The sequence below is a fragment of the Narcine bancroftii genome, chromosome 7 (genome assembly GCF_036971445.1).
Source record: "Narcine bancroftii isolate sNarBan1 chromosome 7, sNarBan1.hap1, whole genome shotgun sequence".
Taxonomy (NCBI): Eukaryota; Metazoa; Chordata; class Chondrichthyes; order Torpediniformes; family Narcinidae; genus Narcine; species Narcine bancroftii.
The window spans coordinates 69,572,966-69,598,515 of NC_091475.1; the positions used below are offsets into that span (position 1 = coordinate 69,572,966).

Below are 25,550 nucleotides of genomic sequence, written 5' to 3' on the forward strand. Positions count from 1 at the left end.
GGAGGTGCCGGTTGACTGGTGGGTGGCTCATGTTGTTCTGCTGTTCAAAAAATGATCCAAATGTAAACCTGGCAATTATAGGCCTGGAAGTCAAACGTTGGTGGTGGGTAAATGAATGGAAAGTGTTTTTAGAGATAGAATATACATCTATTTGGAATGACGGGTTGATTCGGAGTAGTCAGCATGGTTTTGTACATGGTAGATCATGTCTAGCAAATCTTATAGAGTTTTTCAAGGAGGTTACTAAAAAGGTTGATGAGGGGAAGGTGGTGGATGTTGTCTATTTGGACTTTAGCCAGGCTTTTGATAAAGTTCCCCATAAGAGGTTAGTAAGGAAGGTGGGAGCATAGGGCATCAATGATGAAATAGTGAGATGGATTCAACAAAGGTTGGATGGGAGATGGCAGAGAGTAGTGGTGGAAAATTGTTTGTCGAATTGGAGGCCAGTGTTGGGTGGAGTGTCTCAGGGATCAGTACTGGGCCCACTGCTGTTTGTCATATATATTAACGATCTAGATGATAGTGTGGCAAATTGGATTAGTAAATTTACAGATGATATAAAGGTTGGCACTGTTGTGGACAGTGAAAAGATTATCAAAGCTTACAGGGTAATATTGGACAGTTAGAAGAGTGGGCTGAAATACCGATAAATGTGAGGTGCAGCTTTGTTGTTGCAGAGATAGCCTTCTGCAGGTCATACCTGGACTTTTTGTAGAGATCTGGATCCCTGGCCTTAAATGCCCATGACCTCGCCCTCAGCAGGTCTTCTGATTCATCCAAGACTGCTGGTTGGGGAACTCCTGGTATGTGCGCATGGGCACACACAGGTCTTGATGACGTTAGTGACACACGTTTCATATTCATTCAGGTCTAAGGATGAGTTCTTGAATAGGTGCAGTCCTGCAGACGTTCCTCCGCCTCCCTCGTTCATACTTCCACAGTCTTCACCATCCGAGATTGCTCCTCAGACTTTCATTCTTTAGAGAAATGAAAGATTCAGTCTGCCCATCCTTCATGATACTGATATTGGGGAAATACAAGGATAAAGGAGTGTTTTTAATTTCCATCCAGGCAAATAAAAGTAATCACCTACCTGTTAGATTTCTGTACCATTCTACTTTTGAAGCAAATGGGCCAAAATTCCAGCAGATTAATGATGTTCAAGTAAAAGCTCCTTCCCACGTGCACCCAGCTACTCGTAGTTACCAATGTCTCCTTGTCAATAACTTTGGCCAGACAAATGTATTTGATAAAGGGAGATGAAGGGACATCTAAATCCCAGAGGGACCTGGCTCCTGGGAGGGGCATTTGCTCGGGCTGTCAGGGGGGTGGGGGGGGGGGGTTTAACTAGTATGGTTGGGGACAGGGTTTCAAGTTAGGCAGGACAGCAAGGAGAGGGTTTGTAGGCTAAGGAAAGAGACATGTTTAAATAATTTGAGGGAGAAACAGCAGGAAGTAATAAAAAGATGTTGTAGTGACATATGCGAGAATGGTAGAGAGGAGGATAGGCAGAAGGTAGGATGTGGGAGATCCCTGAGGTGTATTTATTTTAATGCGAGGAGCATAGTAAGGAAGTTGGATGAGTTAAAAGTGTGGATTGACACTTATGTTAGCAATATGTTGTTGAAGGAGGGTTGTGACTGGCAGTTCAATATTCCAGGATTTTGCTGCATCACTAATTAGCTGTTTGGTTGAGTGATGATTTAAAACTAATAAATATCTCAAACAAAAACAAAACAAAAAGTGACAGAATTAGTGGAGAAAGAGGGGGCAGGTGTGGCATTACTTGTCAGGGAGGATATTACAGCAGTGCTGAGGCAAGATAGACTGGAGGGCTCATTGAGGGAGGCAGTGTGGGTAGAACTGAAAAATAAGAAGGGTGAGGTTATTATAGGGGTATATTATAGGCCTCCAAATGGGGAAAGGGAACTAGAAGAGCAAATGTGCAAGAAAATAGCTGAGCTGTGCAGTAGAAATAGGGTGGTGTTGGTTGGGGATTTCAATTTTCCAAACATAGATTGGGAAACACAGCCAGTAAGAGGGCAGGATGGCTTAGAGTTTATACAATGTGTTCAGGAGAGCTCTTTGCAGCAGTATGTGGAGATGCCCACTAGAGGGGGAGCAGTCTTAGATCTGTTGTTTGGGAATGAAATAGGGCAGGTGATGGAGGTGAGCGTTGGAGAGAACTTTGGATTCAGTGATCGTGGTCCATTAGCTTTAGTTTAATGATGGAAAGGGATAGGTCAGGTCTGAGGTCGAAGGTCTTCGAATGGGGGATGGCCAGATTTGGAGAAATGAGAAGGGATTTGCAGAGAGTTGTGTCGACTGATCTTTTTGCCGGAAAGGATGTAGAGGAAATTTGGAGGGCATTTAGGGGTGAGATTTTGAGAGTACAGGATCTTTATCTTCCAGTCAGGCCGAAAGGGAAGATTAAAGGTTCAAGGGAACCGTGGTTTTCTGGAAAAATTAAGAAGTTGGTTTGGGACAAGAGGGAGGCCTATACTAAAAATAAAAAAAAAAAACAGGGGATTGAGGAGATGAATGATTTGTTATTTAGATTGCAGGAAGAGGGAAGACTTGACATTATCCTTGATACTTGATATTTCCTTGAGAGGGAAATTAGAAAGGCAAAAGAAGGTATGAAGAGTCCATAGCTAATAAGGTGAAGGTGAATCCTGAGGGTTTTTACAGATACGTGAACAGTAAAAGGAGGGTTAAGGATAGAGTAGGTCCACTGAATGATGGGACTGGTGGACTATGTGAGGAAACGTGTGAGATGGGAGAGATATTGAACAATTTTTTATCATCTGTATTCACGAGGAAAAGGGACATTGGGCTATATGAGATAAGTGAGGCAAAGGGTTTAGTTATGGAGAGGATAGGGATTAGTAAAGAGAGGGTTTTGGAGCTTCTAGGGTCAATAAAGGTGGATAAGTCTCCTGGTCCTGATGGGATTTTTCCCAAGTCTTTAAGGGAGGACAGGGGGCAAATAGCGGGGGCTTGAAGTGCACAGGAAAACGTGGCCACAGGAATGCTAATGAATAATATGAAGGCACACCAATCTGCAAAGCTGTGTTTGGGGAAAAAAAAAGCCATTCAAATTTACTTTCACTTAATGTAGCACTAATGACAGGGACATCACGACAACCATGAAGAACCACACAAAGACAATATTGATCCAGAAACAAAAGCCTCCAGGTATATGTTTAAAAAAAAATCAATTACTGATATTTGCAACATGGTTACCGTAGTGGTTAGCACAACACTCTTATGGCACTGAGTGTAAGGAGTTCATACGATCTCCTCATGTCTGGATGGGTTTCCTCCGGGGGCTCCAGTTTCCTCCCATCCTTCAAAATGTACGGGGTATATAGGTTAATTGGGTGTATTTGGATGGCACGGGCTCATAGGCCGAAAGGGGGTGTTACTGTGCTGCATGTCTGCATTTTAAAATTAAATTTTAATTCAAGTATTAGCTAAACATCATAATATATTTTTGTTCTGTAACTCTGCATAATTTGATTTTAATGAAAATGACATTGATATGTATTATGAAGCAGACTCTGCTGAGGGAACTCCGCAGAACAAGCAACACTGGGGAGACAAAGAATGGTCAATGTTGTGGGCCGGAACCAATCATTAGGATCAATAATCTGTAGGATCAGACATGGCCACAATTTTCACTTTTTGTTCTGGTCCAAGTGTTTTACCCCTCTTGTGAAGGCACTAACTTTTATTGCTAACAAATTGTGTTTCCTTGAGCACAAGTAATTTTTCGGTTCCTTCGTGAAAGGTCATTTTCTTCATACTTGTGTCCAGGAGGGAGAATTATTTTCCTTGGTTGCTTGCACTCAAAGCATGTTGTAGTCGTGTCCTCCCATTGTATTCCACTTTAAAAAAATATAAAATTCTTCAAAGAATATAGAACAGAATCCTTGAATTATAGTACCCTTTCATAATAGATAACCTTTCCTTTAGAGAATAGGAGAGGAAAGGGATTAAAAGAATAGAAAATTGTTTTTCGGGAAATAAATTATCTTTTGAACAAATGAAGTACAAATATGGTATAACTCACTGTACAATGTTTGCATACCACCAACTGAAAACCTACTTGAAGGACAAATTGGGAACCAAGCTGAGGTTACCAGAAGGAAGCAGTTTTGAATATGTGATTACAGACACAATGATAATTAAAAGATTTATAACAAACATGTACATCAAACTGCAAGAGAAAGAGAACGAGGAAATAAGCTGTAAACCCAAACAAAAGTGGGAACAAGATCTAAACATAAAGATAAAGAATGAAACATGGTAAAATCTATGCTCTGGAACTATGAGAAATACAATAAACATGAGGTTATGCATGATACAATATAATTGGTTACACAGGCTATACATCACGCCCAAAAAGTTAAATAAATGGGACCCAACAGTATCAGATACATGTTTTCGATGAAAGAAGGAAACAGGAACAACAGTACATGCAATTTGGGCATGTGAGAAAGTGGAAAAGTTTTGGGAATATCTAAATCAGGTATTAAATAAAATCACAAAAAGCAACATTCCAAAAAATCCAGAAATCTTTCTTGTAAATTATATAAGAAGTAAAGAACTTGGCCTCGATTTGGATGGAGCACAAAAAAGATTTATTATGATAGCTTTAGCTGTAGTAAAAAAATGTATAATGTCAACCTGGAAATCAGAAGTTAGCCTGAGAATGCAGCAATGGTATATAAAAATGAATAAATGTATTCAATTTGAAAAAATAACATACAATTTAAGAAATAACATCACAGTATTTGAACAAATTTGGGAACTGTACATGGAACAGAATAGAGAAGTCCTACCGCGGACCTCCACCACCTAAAATGACAGAATGAGAAGAAGACAAAATGAACTGATCCAGTGTGTAAAAGTAGATGACACAATTTTCTTGTTTATTTTCATTGTGTGATGACATTGTTTAATGGGTTTAATGTATTGTATATATTGAACGTTTAGTGGGTGGGGAGGGAGGTGGGAAGAAGGGAGGGAAGGGAGGGGGGGGAAAGGGGAGAAAATGACACTGTATATATTCAAGAGGGAAATGTTTATGTGTATTTTGGTCAATATGGTTCATAGTGTGAAAAATAAAAATTAAAAAAAAAATTATAGTACAATACACAGCAACTACTGTATTTGAAATTCATGTGATTGAAGAAGAAATTTTACTTTTAAAAGTCAGCAAGTTGAATACCCATGAAGTATAACATAGCTAAATCTCACCCATTCTCTATTTTGGTGGAGGTTTATCTCATTATCAAGTATAGGAGATGAACCAGAGCACAAAGCCAGGTTGACCTCTTTTTAACCCTGAACTGACACCTTTGTTGAAATATAATGGTTATTTTTAAGATTAGCTTGTTCCATTAAATTTGATGGGAAAGTAAAAAGTTGCTTGGATCATTGCAGCTGTGCTGAAGAAAGAGTTCTAAGGATTAAGGGAACTAGGATCACAGGCCTGTCTTACCAACTTTTTGTTTGGACCACTATTATGGACCCTGATGTCCTACAAGACTCCCAGTCTTCAATATCAGATCGTAGATTTATTGTCAGAGTACATACATGAAATCACATAGAACCTTGAGATCTTTCTTCTGTGGGCAAGGAGCAATTACCACTTTTTGGTAGTGCAAAAAACTGTACACAATGTACACGTAAACAAATCAAGAAATGAAAACAAACTGACTGCAATGCAGTGAAGGAACAAAATCAATAAAGTACAAAAGTAAGAGTCCCTGATGGAGTTTGTTGTTGAGGAGACTGATGGTGGACGGGTAGTAGTTGTTCCTGAACCTGGTGATGTGAGTCTTGTGGCACCTACACCTCTTTCCTGATGCCAGCAGCAAGAACAGAGTGTGTGCTGAGTGGTGTTGATCCTTGATGATTGCTGCTGCTCTCCGATGACAGATGTTGTCAGTGGAGGGGAGAGTTTTGCCTGTGATATCCTGGGCTGCATCTACTACCTTTAGCAAGGGTTTCCACTCAGAGGGCTTTCCAAATCAGATCATGATGCAGCAGGTCAGCACTCTTTCCATTTGAAATTTGTCAGGGTTTCCAATGCCATACCAAACCTCCGTGAACTCCCAAGAAAGTAAAAGCACTGGCTTCTACAAAATCCATTTCTCAATGTAACCTCTGAACTTTCCCATTAGTGGCTCCCTACCAACATCTGACCCCACTAAAAGTCAGTCATTCTGCCAATCCTATTGACTGCAGCTACGACATATGATAATGTCATTACTTCCTGTTGATCAATAGGGAATGTTATTCTGGGTTTCTTGCAACAAAATTGCCTCGTTTCTCACATTTGGAACTGCAAAATGTTAAAATCCAAAAGTCTTTGCGTTCACTGCAAGTCCAAACAAACGTGGCTGTTCTTTTATCGTTAAAGTCTACAGCCTAACTTCAGCTGTTAAGATTATTGGTTTCACAGACCTGCTTTCCAACAATAAACTCTGAGAAATTGTCATGACAAACAATTTTTCCCTCAACACTTAATTATTTTTGAAAAAAAAACAATTTTCATTGGTGACTTTAAAATCAGATTATATGAAATTTGAACAATTGTTTTTTCTTGCTGCTCATCCAAGAATTATTTCAAAAATATATCTAGTTTTTATGGCAGATAGGGACTATTTTGGAATATTCTGTCTATGATGGTCAATCCAGAATTTTTTGCTATGATAACCAATATTTAGAACTCTTGATTAGCTCTTGTAATGATGTACAAGAGACAAAGGCACTTTGCCAGCCTGATGTCAATTTGCCAGAAACAAACTACATTGGGCTCACAATAAAAACACCATGCTGGAGAAACTCAGAGATTGTGACACAGGCCAGCAACATTTTTGATGAATGGCTCAAGCCCGAAACTTTATGGCTTTGTATTTTTTTATCTTTGCTATATAAAGGACACTGTTTGACCTGCTGAGTTTCTCCAATATTGTGTTTTTATTTCAACCACGGTGTCTGCAGACTTTTGTGTTTTACTTCTCACATTGGGCTTACAGCCAAGATTTCCTTGATAGAATCTATAGAAGAAGAGAAGTAAACTCATAGAAACACCATGACCTATGGGTTCCTTCCTAAGTCACATACCAAACTGATTTGGAAATGGGTCCTAATTCCTTAGTCATTGATGGGTGCAAATCCCTTAATTGTGGGGACACCTTTACCATGCAAATAGGAGCAGTTCGAGAAGGCAGCACACCATCACCGTTCTTGGGGATATTAGTTTTCAGCATCCATATTCCCCAAAAGAACATTATTTTTTCAACATCTATCAGGACTGAGAACAGGAAAGGGGATTGAATTGGATTTTTTAAGCTGCTAAGTCACTTCTCAATAGCTTTAATAGAAAGATGTTTCATTTTCATTTTTCAGCACCAACAAAGAAGATTTGGACTCTATTTACTCTTGGACAGACTCAAAGGACAACAGGTATTGCTTTGGGGTTATTTGAATAAAGTCTTGATGTGCGTGACAAAATCTCAATTGATTATCTGTTAACCTCTCGGATCAATCTTCTGTAGCACAACATGACTTTGATGGAACTGCTTGGGCTACTGAATCGACATCTCTTTCTGGACAATATTGCAGAAAGTCAAGAGTTTGCTCTTTATTACCCTTTCTAAACATTTCTCTCCTCTCCTGAATGCACTGACATTTAAAGAAATATTGTTCCATAGGCATTTGAACTGTTGTGTCTACATAATAAAAGCAAACAGGTTCCTTGATCTTGAGGATACCAATTTCAATCCTTTCCTCACAAGACATTTAATTTCATAATCAAGTGTACCAGGCAATTCACAATGCAAACTCTGGTTGCTTTTTTCCTTACAAGGGGGAGAATTTTAAATCTAATGTGGTTCCCTGTTTAAGATTTCAGATTATATATTAAAAAAATATGGGCTTGGAGCTCAGACCTCATTCAAGAAAGCATTCAAGTTTCGGTCACTTGTTTGTCAAGCAGTGGCCAAGACACCTCCCAAAATTCCACCAGCCCTAACCCACCAAAGTGTGAAAGCTAAGTAATTTATCACAGTGAGGTAGGCTTGGGGGGGTGGGGGGGTCTTCATTGATTATGATTACTTCCTCCATTCAATTGGAAAATTCAGTGGACCAGGTTATCTAAGCATTCTGTGTCAATCCAACTTATTTTTCTCTTCTCTTCGAATGTGAGAGCAGGATGTTAGAATTTCTTTTTCCTGGCTCATCCCTCACCTCATTATACTAGCTAGCTCTCCTTTAAACTCACAATCCTGATGTAGGGATTTGCCCATAAAGTCCACTACCTCTCCTCCACGGAAGTTGTCTGACACACTGAGTTCCTCCAGCAGTTTGTTTGTTAGCTAGCTTTAGATTCCAGCATTTGCAGTCTCTTAAGTACTTTATTGTTGTTGCAAAGGAAACACAACAACATTAAGAATGCAACCCATAGTACTCAAAAATACAGCATACACAACAATACAAAAAATACACTAATTCGCAGAATTTAATTCTTCAATGATTCTGGGATAAAATCTGTTCTTGGGTCTGTTTATCTGTGATTTAACGGACCTGTATCGTGTACCTGAGGGCAATAGGTCAAACAAATGATGGCCCGGGTGAGTAGAGTCCTTAAGGATATGGCTGCTTTCCCGAGACAGAGAGATCAAAATAAATCCTCCTAAGGGGACAAGGAGCACCCAATGATCTTCTGGGCCGTATTGATCACCCTCTGAAAATCCCTCTTATCTGCTGCTATACAGCTGGCAAACCACACGGGAATGCAGTAGGTCAGCACAATTTCAATAGAGCACCAGTAGAAGCACATTAAGAACTTCAATAGATTGGTTTTCCTAAGGGTTCTCAGGAAATGGAGACGTTGATGTCTCAACACAAAAAGAAAGTGCCTGTGTTTACTGTGCCTGTATTGACTGTCGTGGAGATATTAGTAGTATCTCCGTTAGAATTATTTCGTTGACAAATATTTTTTTTTCAATCTTGGGAGACTTATCACATCTCCAGAAAGTATGTGAGCTGATGCTCCTTTGCAAAGATGCTAATTGATGCTAGCTAAAAGGACTGAATTTTAGCTTGTTTACCCCAATGAATATTTAATGGATGCTGAATCCCAGTACTGTATTAACAAGTACCATGTGGTGCACTGAGAGTATCTTCATGCTATTGGTGTATAAAGGCTGGATTCAGTAAACAGCTTGGGCTTGAGAAAAGTATAAAAGCACTAAATGTTTCCAGTGTTTGTAAAATGACAGCTTTAAGACATCAATGCATCCTTCAAACCAATTTTTAGCAAAATACAATGATGAAAAATTCTGATTTAAAAGTAATTCTGGTGCAGTGAAATTGTAATCAAAAAGAAGAATATTCTTCTTTCTTTGGCTTGGCTTCGCAGACGAAGATTTATGGAGGGGGTAAATGTCCACGTCAGCTGCAGGCTCGTTTGTGGCTGACAAGTCTGATGCGGGACAGGCAGACACGGTTGCAGTGGTTGCAAGGGAAAATTGGTTGGTTGGGGTTGGGTTTTTCCTCCTTTGCCTTTATACACCAGGAATATTGCCTTTAAATATAAAGTTATGAAATTTATGTCATAATTGTTCTAACAACACAAAATTCACATTCTCTGGATATTCACAATGCTGAGGTTGGCAGATATGTCACAGAATTAGCATAAATAACCAGGGAACAATTGCCAAAAATGACTTCTTCTCTCTTTAGACAAATATCCAAAGCTAAAAGTATACACTGACATGTTAACAATTCATTAACAGTTCACATGGAGATTTAACAAAGTAAAATTAAATCTTATTGTAATTTAATTAGAAATTCCAAATAAATTTTGTAAACAAAATTAATTACAATTGTATTGTGAAGAGTCATGGCTGTCATGTGACAGCACTGCCCATTACTTTTTCAGAAGACACACCACCTGCCAATAAAGATTTAGCTCTGCCCCAACCATTAGTGCACACCTTCCCATTGGCCAATTTAAATTCCTTGGTACTTGGCCTTTGGCCATTGACCTTTGTAATCAGGTTAACCTGGTTGGCATCGAGCCATTGTTTTCCAGTAAATGAACTTGGCTGCAACCCCCAGTACTATAAAGGACACCATGTGTGCCCAATTCACCCTCTTTGCCATCTTGGGACTACCCTGCTTCACTCCAGGCCTAGAACTGTGGAAGGTCACTGGAGAAATTGTTGGTAAGATGTTCACTGTTAAAGAGTTGGGAGTGTTTAATTAGTGTCCCCAGGAGCATAGAGCCATGCCTGCACTGAATCATGGGGTGGTGGGGTATTGTATTGGTTTTTTATTGATGTATCGTTTATTGTGTGTGTGTGTGTGTGTGTGTGTGTGTGTGTGTGTGTGTGTGTGTGTGTGTGTGTGTGTGTGTGTGTGTGTGTGTGTGTGTGTGCGCGCGCGCACGTGTGCACTTCATCCCCAGTTCAATTTTCTTCCCCCCAGTCCGTCTATAAATTGTGCTTGAGTGCTTTATTCCCTCTACCACTTTCCCACGCTTGCTGTAAACTGGGTGCGTGTGTGTGTTATCCCCATTACTATTTTCCCATGCCTGTCTTTTGTAAATAAAATCATTTATTACAATACTCTGTTCAGAGTCCTTACTTTTGAGACCCATTGAATAAGTTTTCTCATTCATAACAACAATGTTCTTATTTGTCTTAGACCTACAAAAGAGAAAGATGTCTTTGATGATGAAGCAACTTCTAAAACTAGGACAACCTTCAGGTAGTTTGTTAATCTGCCAGTTACGTATATCTAAATGGACTTACTTTATGTGCTAAGATGAACTGTTTAAATGATCTTTTCATGGACACCAAAACATCACTTGACACAAAGTGTATGGTTTGCACTGAGAAGTTGGCTGAATGAATGAATGATAATTTACTGTGTAAGTTCAATGTCAGGCCACTCATCTGAGTGCTACTGATACCGCGTAACCCAGTACTACTGAGTGATACTGGCACCATATAACCCAATACTACCCGTTGCATTGCTGCGTGGTCGGCGACTGAATTGGCTCCCCACCAGGCTTGCCTTGTGCGGAGCGTGGCCAAACACCTTGCAGGATAAAAAACAAGACCTGTCACAGGGCGGATGAACCCTCTTGTAGGGTCAATGGCCATCTAGCAAACATATGCCATGAAGCACTGAAAGGACATCCCTTGCATCGAAACTTGGTCTGGCCATTCACTACAACAGAAATTACCCCCCCCAGCCATCTTGGATTTCACCATGCTGCTGGATCCGGGAGGGGTCTGGGCCTTTGCAAACCCCTACTCACCTAAATCCATTCACGCTCATGCTACTCCTTTCTGAGTAGAGTATTCACATATCAAACCCCCACAAACTGACTGAAAGGAACCATCACCATCCTATGGAATGGATAGCCAGAAAAAAACAATGAACAGATGCAATGAAAATCTTACTTGCTGTAGCTCCACAATATATCTGAGAAAATGCAATGAATAAATACTGTAAGCTGCAAATAAATTGTTCTGCAAAAAATCTGCTGATTCAGTACAGCAGACAGATATTTGGTGGCCTTGAATTCATGTTATAGTAAGGGTAATTGAGGGAGGTTGCAGCTTAATTTGATAGCAGTAAACACAGGCACATTCTTTTTGTGTTGAGACATGCATCCTCTTCACAATGAAGTATTTGTCTCATTCAAAAATGCACTAAATCTTGGAAATTGGCCAACATGCTTCAGAACTATTTCTTTAGTATTCAAGAGTAATTCTGTAAATAGGCCACCTTCTAGTTAAATAATAGCCCCTAAGTTAAACAAAGAGATCGCATAAAGTAAAGCACAAAAGTGCACAGACATCGTGGTTGAAGCAAAAACACAAAGCTGGAGGAACTCAGCAGTTCAAACTGTGTCCTTTGTGTAGCAAAGATAAAGGTACATAACTGATGTTTCACGCTTGCGCCCTTCATCAAGGTGTGGAAAAATATTGGCAGGCATCCAAATAAAAAGGTAAGGGGGAGGCATGGTTGCAAAGGCAGAAGGTAATAGGTGGAGAAGGGAGGGAGGGCACAGCAGCAAGCAGGGGGAGAAGGGATGGCTGGGTGAATAAAGAGGGAAGGGGGTGGAGAGCTGAGGGAAAGAAGACAGGAGGAAAGGGAGAATAGGTTGGGAGAAGTCGATCTTAACGCCATCAGTGTTTCTCCAATTTACAGGTGGTCTTGGTTGAATAATACAAGGCTGTGGACAGAAGTACGTGTCTGGAAGTGGGACGCAGAACTGTAATGGTTGGCCCCTAGAAGGTCCCCCTCACTGATGTGGACCACTGCCTGCACCAGTAACAGGGACCTCCCAGTGACCAAGTCTTTCAGTTCTGCGTCCCACTCCCACGTCTCTCCATGGCCTCATGTATTAATCAATCAAGACCACCCGAAAATTGGAGGAACAACTCCTGATTTTCTGTTTGGCCACTATCCAACCTGATGGCATAAACATTGACTTATCCAGCTTCTGCTGAAATGCTCTCCTCTTTCCCCTCCCCCCTTCTGTTCCCCTGTCCATTTCTCTTCCCTCCCTTCCTTTTCCCTTCACCCAGCCATCCCTCCAACCCCTGCTTGCTGCTGAGCCTTCCCTCCCTTCTCCACCATTACCTCCTGCCTTTGCAACTGTGCTTCACCCCCTACCGTTTTTATTCAGATGCCTGTTGAAATTTTCCATAATGAAGGCTGAAGCCCGAAACATCAGTTAGGTATTTTTATCTTTGCTACATAAAGAGATTGCATGGCCCATTTGATATCCTCCCACTCCATTCCTTTCAATCCCATTTTGCAGATGGGTTTTGGCTGTGGACCAATGGCCCAAGTGAATCCAGAACATGTATACTGTTCCCTTTCCACGATGCTTCCCACTTTCCACATTTCCTGTTTTTATTCCACATTTCTACCCTTGGCAGGTTAGGTTTTCAATCCCTTTGTTTTTGAGTTTAATTCTATGAGTTGTAAACTTTTATTCCAGTGTCGTAGCAAATTATAACACTTTGGATAGTCAGGAAAATTCTTCATTGTTTTATGTTTAAATTTAATTTACCATGAAGCACAGTAACAGGCCCTTCCTGAACACGAGCTCGTACCAACTAAATATCTCAATGAAGGGTGGGAAGATCCTACACAGACACGTAGAGAATATGCAAACTCCTTAGGAAGCACCGGATTCAAACTCGGGTCGCAAGCGCCGTAACAGTGTTTCACTACCCACTTCGCTAACTATGTGTCAGCATATCATCATTTCAGAGGACTGGTTAAATACTGCCAGGGAATAATTTTAAGCATGACAATGGTGTTAAACAGTTGATAATGAATTAGCCTTCTTGACTGCAGAAATGTCTGTTGTGGTAGTAATATGCAGTGTGGTTCAATGCATGTTAATTTTCAAAGGTAATTTATTTTCAATGTTCATGGTGCAATTTCATCAATGTGTAGCTAACACTAATGGTAGCTAACTAATGTAGAATGACTTATTGTCTGTTTAAGCTATAATTCATCTGAGGATAAAAGCCCGGGCACAGATGGAAAACCATATAGTTCCCGATTTTCCTACAAGGAAAACAGGTAATTTATTCGATCTTTTGTTTCTCTTTCTTTTCCTCAACTTGTAAGCTCCATTCTGAAAACTTTTAACCACAGAGATAGTACCAGAGGTCAGGATCAAACGTCGGTCACTGGAGTTGTGAGGCAGCGGCTTTCCATAGATGCTCTCCATGCACAAGTCTAGATGACGTCTGATCAAACAACAAAATGAGTTTACTGTCTTCTCTTTGGCTTGGCTTCGCGGACGAAGATTTATGGAGGGGGTAAAAGTCCACGTCAGCTGCACGCTCGTTTGTGGCTGACAAGTCCGATGCGGGACAGGCAGACACGGTTGCAGCGGCTGCAGGGGAAAATTGGTTGGTTGGGGTTGGGTGTTGGGTTTTTCCTCCTTTGCCTTTTGTCAGTGAGGTGGGCTCTGCGGTCTTCTTCAAAGGAGGTTGCTGCCCGCCAAACTGTGAGGCGCCAAGATGCACGGTTTGAGGCGATATCAGCCCACTGGCGGTGGTCAATGTGGCAGGCACCAAGAGATTTCTTTAGGCAGTCCTTGTACCTTTTCTTTGGTGCACCTCTGTCACGGTGGCCAGTGGAGAGCTCGCCATATAACACGATCTTGGGAAGGCGATGGTCCTCCATTCTGGAGACGTGACCCATCCAGCGCAGCTGGATCTTCAGCAGCGTGGACTCGATGCTGTCGACCTCTGCCATCTCGAGTACTTCGACGTTAGGGATGAAAGTGCTCCCATGGATGTTGAGGATGGAGCGGAGACAATGCTGGTGGAAGCGTTCTAGGAGCCGTAGGTGATGCCGGTAGAGGACCCATGATTCGGAGCCGAACAGGAGTGTGGGTATGACAACGGCTCTGTATACGCTTATCTTTGTGAGGTTTTTCAGTTGGTTGTTTTTCCAGACTCTTTTGTGTAGTCTTCCAAAGGCGCTATTTGCCTTGGCGAGTCTGTTGTCTATCTCATTGTCGATCCTTGCATCTGATGAAATGGTGCAGCCGAGATAGGTAAACTGGTTGACCTTTTTGAGTTTTGTGTGCCCGATGGAGATGTGGGGGGGCTGGTAGTCATGGTGGGGAGCTGGCTGATGGAGGACCTCAGTTTTCTTCAGGCTGACTTCCAGGCCAAACAAAACCAACTGTTTTTAACATACTTTGTGGAAAGACACAAATAGACAGCAGCCAAAGGTGAGAATGATACACTAGTGGGGAAAGGGCAGGTTGTGAGGATTTTACAAATAGTTTTATGTGGAGTTATTGATAAGTTCACAGAGAGAGCAAAAAGAGGAATATAAGGTAGGAAAATATAAAGATGTTCAATTTGGAAGAAAGAATGATGAAACAATAATAGGCAAATACAGCTGTTCTTAAATACAAATAAAGATTGTGAAAAATAACAAGTGCTGAGCCATTGCATTTTATTGAGGTGCTCAAATTACTATTTCTGTTTTTGACCCAGCCCTCCAAATGTAAAGCCTTTTGATGATTATGAATATTCAAGCAACCATTCCTCAAATTATTCTCTGCCGAGAATCAAAAACTCCAGGTCTGGCTCTTGTCTTTATTGTGTATTCTCTGTATCTTAAGCATTTAATGTTCTTAAAGTGGGCTCGATATTGATGAACGTGTTTGTAAAATCGAGGGAATGTTGTACAAATTAGGATTCAATAAAATTTCCTTAGATTAAAAGTTTGAAATTGATAACTCCAATTTTCTATATATTCTTGTCCTGTATTTTTTGTGAATTTTAGATATTTACCACTTTTGCTTTTCTGATTAAAAACACCCAATGAAACCTGGAATGGCACCTTGGAAAATGACACAATCTTTCACCAACCTGGGGACCATGGGAATGCCAAACATTTATCATGTGTCTTTCTAGAAGTATCCAAAGTCCAGCATCCCAGGGACCTCTCCACTTGGTGTAAAATTTCATATCTCTAGGCCACCGATTTCGGCCATTTTCAGAAATGCAATGATTCATGTAAAGAATACAAGTGGATGGAGAGTATGCAGTCATGTAGAATGGCCTCCCAAAACAACAACCACTGATAAAATGAAGAGAGCCAGGAAAGTGCAAAAGTCCAGAATCAAACCAATGGATGTTTTACGCAAAAGAGGAGCTTAATCGTTTTGTGGCTGTGTTATGGTTTCGTAAATAGAACATAAAACATTACAGCAAAGTACAAGCCTTTTGGTCCTCAATGTTGTGCTACCCTTTAGATTCCTACCAAAAAAAAAATGAACCCCTCCCTACCCCCTAACCTTCTATTTTTCTTTCATTCATATGTCTGTCTAAGGGACTCTTAATGTCTCTAAAACCTCCACCACCACCAGGCAGCCACAACTCTATTTTTTTTTTTTTTTTTTTTAAAACACATCTACCCTGATTTTCCCCCTAAACTTTCCTCCCTTCACTTTGTACAGATGTCCTCTGATATTTGCTACTTCCACCCTGGGGAAAAGGTGCTGTCTGTCCACCCTATCTATGCCTCTCAGAAACTTGTAGCTATCTATTATGTCACCTCTCATCCTTCTTCACTGCAAAGAGAAAAGTCCCAGCTCTGCTAACCTTGCCTCATAAGACTTATTTTCCAATCTCCTCCTCACCTTCTCCATAGCTTCCATATCATTTTTAAAATAATTTGACCAAAACTGAATAATGCACTCCAAATGTGATCCACTAGAGATTTGCAGAACTGCAACATGGCCTCTCGACTCTTGAACTCAATCCCCCTATTAATGAAGCCTAGCATCTATAGGCCTTCTTATCAATCCTATCAACCTTCATGGCCACCTTGAGAGATGTATGGATTTGGACAACAAGATCCCTCTGTTCATCCACACTCACAAGTATTCCACCATAGCCTTCTGGTTTGTCCAATCAAAATGCATCACCTCATGCTTATCTGAATTCCATCTGCTACTTTTCTGCCCAACTCTGCATTCTGTCTATATCCTATAATAATCTGTGACATCAACTCATCTAACCATTGTATTATCTGCAAACTTACTGACATATCCTTCTGCTTCTACATCTAGGTCATTTATAAAATTATAAAGAGTAGGGGTCCCAGAACAGATCCCTGTGGAATTCCACTAGACATTGACCTCCAGGCAGAATACATTCTGCTTTCTACATGCAAGCCTACTTTTAATCCACGCAGCCAAGGATCCATGGATCTTATTCCTCATGACTTTCTGAACAAGAGGACCTTGATAAATGCCTTACTAAAATCCATATAGATAACATCTACCACCCTACCTTCATCAATTTCTTGTTACCTCCTCAATTAATCTCATAAAGCACAACCTTCCCCTCACAAATCCATAGTGATGATCCATGAGGAGAGTCTACTTCTCCAAATCCTCATAAATCTTGTCCTTAAGAATCCTCTCAAATAGTTTACACTCCACTAGCATAAGGCTCACTGGTCTGTAATTTCCAGGATTATCCCTAATAAATTTGCCATTCTCCAATCCTAAGGCACCTCCCCTGTGGTCAAGAAGGATGCAAAGATTATAGCCAATCCCCCAACCTATCTCTTCCCTCCCTTCTCACAACAACCTGGGGTATACCACATCTGGTCCCAGGGACATCAATCTTAATGTTTTTAAGAAGATCCAATACTTCCCTTTTCTTACTCTCAACATTGTCCACCTCACAAGCTTGTTCTATTCTGACCTCATCTTGACCAATGCCCTTTTTTCTGGTGAATATTGAAGCTAAATATTCATTCTGGACCTTTTCAACTTCCTCTGCCTCGAGGCACATGTTGCCCGCTTTATCCTTCACTCTTGTCATCCTTCTGCTTTTCACATATGCATAGACTGCCTTGGGGGTTCTACTTAGTCCTACTTTCCAAGATCTTCTCATGCCCCCTTCGAACTCTCCTATTCCTTTCTTAAGTTCCTTCCTGGCTACAATATAATTCTCAAGAACCCTTTTTGATTTTTGGTTCCTAATCTAATGCATACCTCCTTCTTCTTCTTAGCTGCCTCAGCTGTTCAGTCAGCCATGGTTTCCTTTTCCTACCATATTTTCTCTGTCTCAGTGGGACAAACCTACCCAGAACCCAGCACAAGTGGTCCCACGTCATCTTCCCATTTCTTCTTTGCTTTCTCTCGTGAACATCCCTTCCGACTTTACTCTCCCTAGTTCCTATCTCATACCATCATAATTCACCCTTCCCCCAAACATGCTTTTCAATTTTGTTTGATTTTACCCTGACCATAGCTGTACTGAAGCTCACAAGTTGTGATCACTATTACCGAAATGCTCCCCCACCTCGAGGTCTGTCACCTGACCAGGTTCATTACCCAGTACTTGATCCAGTTTGGCCTCTCCTCGAGTCAACTGGTCCACAAACTATGTCAGGAATCCTTCTTGGACAAACCTGACAGATTTTGCCCCATCTATCCCTCCTGCAATCAGGAGGTGCCAGAAAATTGGAAGATGCACTGGCAAAAATGCCTTAAATCTACACCCAAGAAGAGGTGCAGAGAAAATCTTTCTGATTTTAGAGCATAAAGAGCCATCAAGTCCATGTGGTTATCAGCAGTGCAACTCCATCTGTCCCATTCTGTTTCCCATTTCTTCTTTGTTTCTGTAACTTAATCCATCTCACATGTCCTGTAACTTCCCTTCTGTTACTTAACTCTATGAAACTGTAATTTATAGCCATCAGCCAAAATAGCATACAAGACACAACATCAAAGCAATCACGTAATCTGTTGTTTGTTTCTTCAGCTCATCTCTTTCAGATGGCAAGAGTCCTGCAAAAGTGATAACTTTAACCACTGCCTACACCAGCACTGAACAGTAAGCAAAACAAAAAACACATATTTTGCTTGAGATTGTTTTGTATTTGGTATTTTTTTTCCTTTATAGATGCTGATCAACTTCTTCATTGCTAAAAACAAATACAGTTTATTCTCCAATTCAGAACATTTGCCTTCTATGTGTAAACAGAAGCAAAGATGGTCAAATAGCACCTGCAAATGTTTAGTTAGAGGCTTCAAGGTTTCATGGTCCTAAGATGAAGATCATGGACATCTCCAGTACAATCCTTTGGACTTGTATGCTAATGGCACACACACAGGAGGTATTTTGCAGGGACAACGTCATGGGTTCCTAATTTCCTAATCAATTTCTATCAACGTTCCTTGAGGATTCACTGGAATTTTCAAATGTGTATTTTTTGGCGGAGCAGAACAACTAATTTTAAAAAAGCTGATAAAAGCACTAAACTGTCTCTAAATCAGACATTTCATTAAAAGTGGGTAGTAAAAGAAATTGAAACTTGTGAAACAGAGGATGTCCTATTGAGGTTTATGTTCGGATATAATGCAAATAAATTTTTCCCAGCTCTTTCAGGATCAAGGTCAATTTATTTTTATTGTCATGTAATAGTACAAAATGTAATATTACATGAAATTGCCTTCTGCCTGCCATAAGTCTGGCCTGCCACCCTCACAGTAACAGAATAAGATAGCAAAAGAGAGTCCCTTCAGAGTCACTGAGTATCAGGGGATTTGCCTCCTGATGCCCCCAGACCCTCTGTAGCTGCACAGACTCCTGTTGAATGCATTGCCAATCAGAGCCCCAGTTCTAAACAATCTGGAAGCCTTCAGCACCTGAGACTTCAGGAGCCTTTCTTGTCATCACAACCATCTCAAATGTTGACTTCCATGATCCAGTCTCCAAAAGCCTGCAGCCCGTGTGGAACAACCACTCACAAGCCACCAGTAGTCTGTGTGGGTCCCTTAGCCACACCATCACCATGGTCACCTCCTGTAAGGTCATCTCCTCTGCCTCTTCTTCTCAAAAAGGTGTGTTCTCCCCATTTCTGGTGCCCTGCACCTAGGGCCAGTGCTGCCACTAGGCGATCAAGGCAAGCACCTAGAGTGCAAACCTCAGAGAGGAGCAGTCGGAGTGGCCAGACGTCTGGTGTGTTACTGGACCTGGTGCCCAGGGTGAGGGCCTCGGTAATGGTTAGCATCAGCGCCCTCTTCCACATGCAGCTGAGCTGCCGGGGTGTGCCTGACGAGCTGGTGGTGTGCCTGAAAGCTGCCGGCGCCCAGCTCCACCACCCTGATGCCCCGCTGCTCCTCCTGCTGCTCTGCACCAAGCTGGCCAAAGCAACGCGTGGACACTCCCTCAGTGCCACATTTCCCCTCTTCTCTTATCCCTCTTTAAGGGGCTTGACGACCACTTCCCCAGCTGCTCCGGAGCCTTATCTGCTGTCATGAACATTGCTAACCCGTCCTGTGGCTCCGCTTTCCTGGTCCAGGTCTCCGACATCCTTAAGGTGCTGTCCGTGCACCTGCAGTGGACAATGGGAGTGCAGGTCAGTCTCTCCATCGTTCACCTCATCTCCGTGCTGGCCATGCACAACACAGCTCTTCTCCCCGCTGCCCTTTGACACCAACATCTCCCACTTCTGGTGCTTGCCGGCCAGCAACACCAGCTTGGCCATGGTAATTATCCATCTTCAGCTCAACACTGTGGACAAGAGCATGTGCCTGGAGGCTGGAGCCAGAGTCTGGAGCCCAGCCGCAGGTCGTTGCCACCATCTGCCTGGCCCTGGAACCCCTGAGCGTTGTTTGCACTTTGAAGGAGATGCTATCCAACCAGAAGTGCACCACGGCCATCAGCAGCCTCTCCCCATGGTTCTCCTGCACTCTGCTATTGAAGCTCGACACCAGGATCAAGGCACACCCCAAGGCGTGTTCAGTGTCACCCAACACCCGGAGCTCCTCGGCCACGGTGCTGTGGGTGCTTCTGGGTACCAGCGGCAAAGCGGCAATGGCGACCCGCTTGCAGGAAGCAGGGAGCTGGTCCACCTTGATGGACTCTGAGCACCACCATGAAAGGGTGGCCACTCTGGCTGGAGCCATGGCCTCTCACCCCAGAGCCCACCTGATCCTGATCGTTCACCTCGTGCCCAGACTTTCTCAGCTTGGCCATCAGCTCAGAGCATCCGTCGCTGCCCGCCTTTCTGTCTGAGCTTTCGGGCCACCATGTTGCCTCCGACCTCCATCTGACCGAGAGCCTCCTGTAGGGCACACATTGAACCACTGGTCACCTGGGTCAACACCCCCTCCCCCCTCAGCCCGGTCAGCACCTCCTCTCCTCTCAACCTGTTTAGCAGCCGCTCCCCATCTCAGCCTGGTCAGAACACCCCCCACAGCCCGATCAGCAACCCCTCCCCCTCTCAGACCGGTCAGCAGCCCCAACCCCCCTCTCAACCTGGTCAGCACCCGTCCCCCTCACTGCTCAGTCCACTCAGCACTGCCTCATCCCGGTCAGCTGCACCCCTCCCGCACTCAGCCCAGTCAGCAGAACCCCCCACCCCCAACTCCCTGCTCAGCCCGGCCTAGGGCTCAAAATAGTGCAGCACCGGCCCTGCCTCCATTGCTCCTCAGAATTCTGGAGGCTGCTTGATATTGGCATCACTAAAGTTAAATAGTGAATTACATCATATCAACTACCCACTTGACTTTTTGGATGTCTACAGAAACTATCCACAATGCAGTCTGAATGAACAATTTAGGTGCCAGCCCTTTAGCCTGTGATTTTCAGAAAGAGAGATTTGAGCTAAGGAGGAAAAGTACGTAAGCCATGCAAGAATAAAAAAAACAAAAACACAGCTTTGCAAAGTGAGCATGTAGTCTTCTTGGGTTCAATTAATCCTTAGCATTCCCAATGTTGGTCTTCTGGTTATTAGTCAAGCCCAGCCTGATCGTGGTTAAAACCCCTGGAATAGAGTTACTGCCATTAAATGTATTATCTGTATCAGTTATCGTACATCTGTGAATGGCTTCATTTTGAGAGTATGGGAATGCAGTTCCACTATGTTTGAAGGGAGTGGAAGAACTTCATCAGTGAGCTAAAAGTTGACCATCAGGATTTCCAAGCAATGGGATAGTCCATTATCAGCCTTTTACTGGAAATGCTTAATAATATAAAGTACAGGTTGAACCTCTTTAATCCAGTGATGTTGGGATCTGGCCATTGCTGGAACACAGAAAATGCCGGAAGATAAGGAACCCCCCTATGTAAACATATCAAAGGTAGAACAAACAGGAGATAATACTGTGGCATGGTTAGTGTAGCAGTTAGTGCAATGCCCTTATACCACCAGCGATTGGGACATTAGTACAAACTCCCTAAAGAAAGTGCAAGGCTCAAACCCCGGTCCCGATCACTAGCACTCTAAAGGTTGGATCTGCCGCCATTGGTACAAATTCATTACAGACAGTGCAGGACTTGAATCCCGGTCCCGATCGTTGGCACCGTAAAAGTTGAATCTGCTGCAATCGGGACCGGGGTTCGAGTCCTGCGCTGTCTGTAAGGAGTTTGTACCAACAGCGACAGATTCAAATGTGCCGGGCCATGGGAGTTCCTGGACCACAGAGTGGGATAAGGGAGGTTCAACCTGTATATATTGTAAAGTGCTAAAAGTACATTTCTGCACGTTTCTTCTGCATATTGGGTGAATTGTCTTTTCTACCTCCTGTCCTGACATTACATCATGTCCATTGAATAGAGATGATAAAAATTGCCAGAGACCTCCTCCATTTCCCATGATTTCTGTTTTTTTTAATAAATGCCAAGAACTGTGCAAAGCATTTCCTCTGCACACAGACAGAAATTGTGCAAATTTGAGTCCAAATGTGAACCCAGTCAATGACAATACTAAATGAATCATCTGTTTGTTTATTTTATTTTGGGGATTTTTTTTGTATAACGTCCTTTCGCCCACCCCCCCCCCCGATCTTAATTGTGCTCTGATGCACATTTTGCAATTTAATAAAAGAGGAAAATTGTAATTCTATTTTCTTTCTCGCTCGTGTTCTTTCTATCCTCACATGTTCATATTAATTCCAATGGCAGGAGACAGTGATGTTCTTCCAAAACCATTCACTGAATTTGTGTAAATGTATAGTAACATTGTTTAATTATCCTCACATTAAATTCCAATGTTTGGTTTGCAGAACTACAAAAGATAAAAATTTGTGTAGCCAATGCTTCAAACCCTTTAACGGTAGTCCAAAAATGATCTTGTCTGATTTGAAGATTAACTGCCATGCATCATGCCTTAAGGTATGTATTAAATTGTATGGTACTGAAGCTATCACTTTATTAGGTGGTGAATATCTGTACAATAGTAAGACGTTTTTCAGACTATCGCAAGATGGCTGTCGAAGAGCTATCTAGCCTGATCCCATTTGCCTCCTCTTTATCTTTAATGCAACAGTCAGTGGTTCTCAACATTTTTCTTTCCACTCACAAACCACTAAGTATTCCCTCTGCTATCGGTGCTCTATGATTAGTAAGGGATTGCTTAAAGTGGGATGTGAGTGGGAAGAAAAGGTTTGAAAACCACTGTTTGAATCGTCCCTTATTGACTCGTTATGTGCACGGGTTCAGAACTCCAAAGGAAATGGGCCAATGACAATTTTTCTCAAGCAAAACATTTCAGTAACAATTGGGTCTAGAGCAGTGGTTCTCAACCTTCCCTTCCCACCCACATACAACCTTAAGCAATCCCTTACTAATCAAAGAGCACCGATGGCATATGGATTACTTAAAGTGGTATGTGAGTGGAAAGAAAAAGATTGGGAACCACTGCATGGAACTTTCAGCATAAATCCAAGGCAAATGCACAAAACAGGATCCTCATTCTTAAACTTTAATGTAAAAGCAGTAAATTTTAAAATCCCCCCCCCTCTAAAATCATGAGTGAATGGTCCATTTGGACCCTATTATAAAAAGACAATCAGTTGAGCTTTAACACTGTTTTACGTGAAACAGTATGATGTTTCTACCTTTTTGTTATCACTCTATGGTGAAGCAAAAAAAGCCTCCTCGAGACCAGTCCTATCTGAAACTTTGTCAGTGTCATGAGGACTCATACATTTGCACACACAGGTTAATATATACATTATGTAATTTTTGCTTTGAGCATTAGTACAAAACAGAATGAATAATGCCCGTTGCATATTTCCACCCAAAATCCATTGTGTCCCTGTCTGTCAATGTTATTTATGAAAACGAATCAAAAGTTAATATCATCCTTTAGGCATTGATCTTCCTGCTTCAGGAATTATATCCTCCAAAATATTTAGATGCTCTCCATATTTTTCACCTTGATAATCTCACCAATTCTTCATGCAGTAGGCTGGAAATTTGTCCCAAGCTTTAATTACAAAATGACTTTAGGTTGGGCCCGGATAACACCCTACGAAGCTTCCTCACCAAAGTTTGCCTCACCAAAAGCCTGAAGGAAGAACTAATAATAAGCACCACTCCCATCCCCACCCCTTGAAACCACCATAAAGGAAATCAGAAAGTGCCGCGTGAAAGAAGTATTACATTGAAATTTAATTTGGCTTTGTTGAAAGGATTGAATGAGTGCATGTGGCTTTGCAGTGGATCCCCATTGGTCATATAATTTATGTTATTTTTCTGCAGTGCCAAATTTGTAACAAATCACTTGAAAACCTGAGTGCTGGAGACTGTCTCTGGGTTCACCTTAACACTGTGCACTGCAAAAACTGCATTGATAATGTAATGGGTGAGTAAGAATAGTTATTGTGGTAAAATAAAAAAACTGCCTTGGTTTTAATTGACCATTCGGCTTGGAGCTCACACTATTATTCTCAGAAGTACCGGTGGATTTGGGGTCTGCGAATTCCCAAACTTATCAGATGATTGAGTCTGTCATTGAGAAAGAGCCTATTGAGTTCCCAAGCATCTGGATCCCATGTTAGGTTGACTGGACCCTGTTGCAGGATTTTCAAATACTGAAGTTAAAATTTGTTGTTTGATACTTGATTTGCCAGTGATAATTCTTTGAAAATCTTATCAGTTAAAAAATGGTGTTTACTAATTAATACATTATTATTAATTGGTACCACATTTGAAACTCATCTCCGTTTACAAACATGAAATAGGGACCGTAGTACTGACTTTTCTCCATTCAGTTGCAGCCTGAAATCTTCCTCTTTGACCAAATCGGCCTCAGTGTATCCAATGTGGCAGCTTGAACTGTTTCTGGAAAGTTGAAGACAGTATATAAATGTCAGTTGTCATTCATTGGGTAATGCCATTTTTACCTATCAGTCCATTCTCCAAACTTGAAGAAATTCACTCCTTTCCTGTTCAGGCTGCCCTATTCAAACATTCAGTGTAAAGTCAATGCCACATTTGAGAAACATGATGGTTTATTTAATTTACAGTGAGTTTCAGAATTTGGGGTTGAGTCCATTTTGAAACATCACATCAAACATTTCTCTGTCTTATTGAACTGGCCTCATGCTTAAATGCTGTCAGCTTCAAATAACAAAAGGCTTTTGATTAAACTAGTTGTTCCCAACCTTTTTCTTTCCACTCACATACCACTTTAAGTATTCCCTATGTCATCAGTGCTCTGTGATTAGTAAGGGATGTGGGTGGAAGGAAAAAGTTTGAAAAACCACTGTTTTAAATCATGCTTAATTGACTCATTATGTGCACAGTTTCAGAACTCCAAAGGAAATGGGTCAATGACAATTTTTCTCAAGCCAAATATTTCAGTAACAATTAGGTCTAGAGCAGTGGTTCTCCACCTTCCCTTCCCATTCTCATCCCACCTTAAGAAATCCCTTACTAATCACAGAGGACCGATGGCATAGGGATTACTTAAAGTGGAAAGTGTGGGAAAAGGTTGAGAACCACTGTGTTAAACCATCAGCTCAGTACCTTTACAGTATATCTTAACAACAGAATATCTGAACAACAGAATATCTTAAGAATAATTTGTTATCTGTAGGATATTCTTTCAATATTTTATTTTACACTGAATCTTAATAAACAAATATTATTTGCATTTCCTTCAATACCAGGTCTATGATGTATAAAACAACCAATAGTGTTACCTCCACT

General features: G+C 41.6%; 1 protein-coding gene and 1 long non-coding RNA gene across 6 annotated transcripts in view; one reads left to right on the forward strand and one right to left on the reverse strand.

Annotated features, from left to right (window-relative positions):
• The window catches only part of scel (sciellin), a 159,268-nt gene that overhangs the window by 132,397 nt on the left and 1,321 nt on the right, over positions 1-25,550 (forward strand). For all 5 annotated transcript variants that reach the window (XM_069890310.1, XM_069890311.1, XM_069890313.1 and 2 more), the window contains 7 exons: positions 7,426-7,482; positions 10,729-10,791; positions 13,561-13,638; positions 15,078-15,164; positions 18,369-18,440; positions 22,619-22,727; positions 24,099-24,201. In XM_069890310.1, coding sequence (XP_069746411.1) covers positions 7,426-7,482; positions 10,729-10,791; positions 13,561-13,638; positions 15,078-15,164; positions 18,369-18,440; positions 22,619-22,727; positions 24,099-24,201 — 569 coding nt within the window. The remainder of the gene's footprint in view (positions 1-7,425; positions 7,483-10,728; positions 10,792-13,560; positions 13,639-15,077; positions 15,165-18,368; positions 18,441-22,618; positions 22,728-24,098; positions 24,202-25,550) is intronic.
• The window catches only part of LOC138738999 (uncharacterized), a 29,680-nt gene continuing 12,554 nt past the window's right edge, over positions 8,425-25,550 (reverse strand). The window contains exons 6-7 of the long non-coding RNA XR_011341943.1: positions 24,597-24,680; positions 8,425-9,604 (exon numbers count right to left, since the gene is read on the reverse strand). This is a non-coding gene — a long non-coding RNA (uncharacterized lncRNA). The remainder of the gene's footprint in view (positions 9,605-24,596; positions 24,681-25,550) is intronic.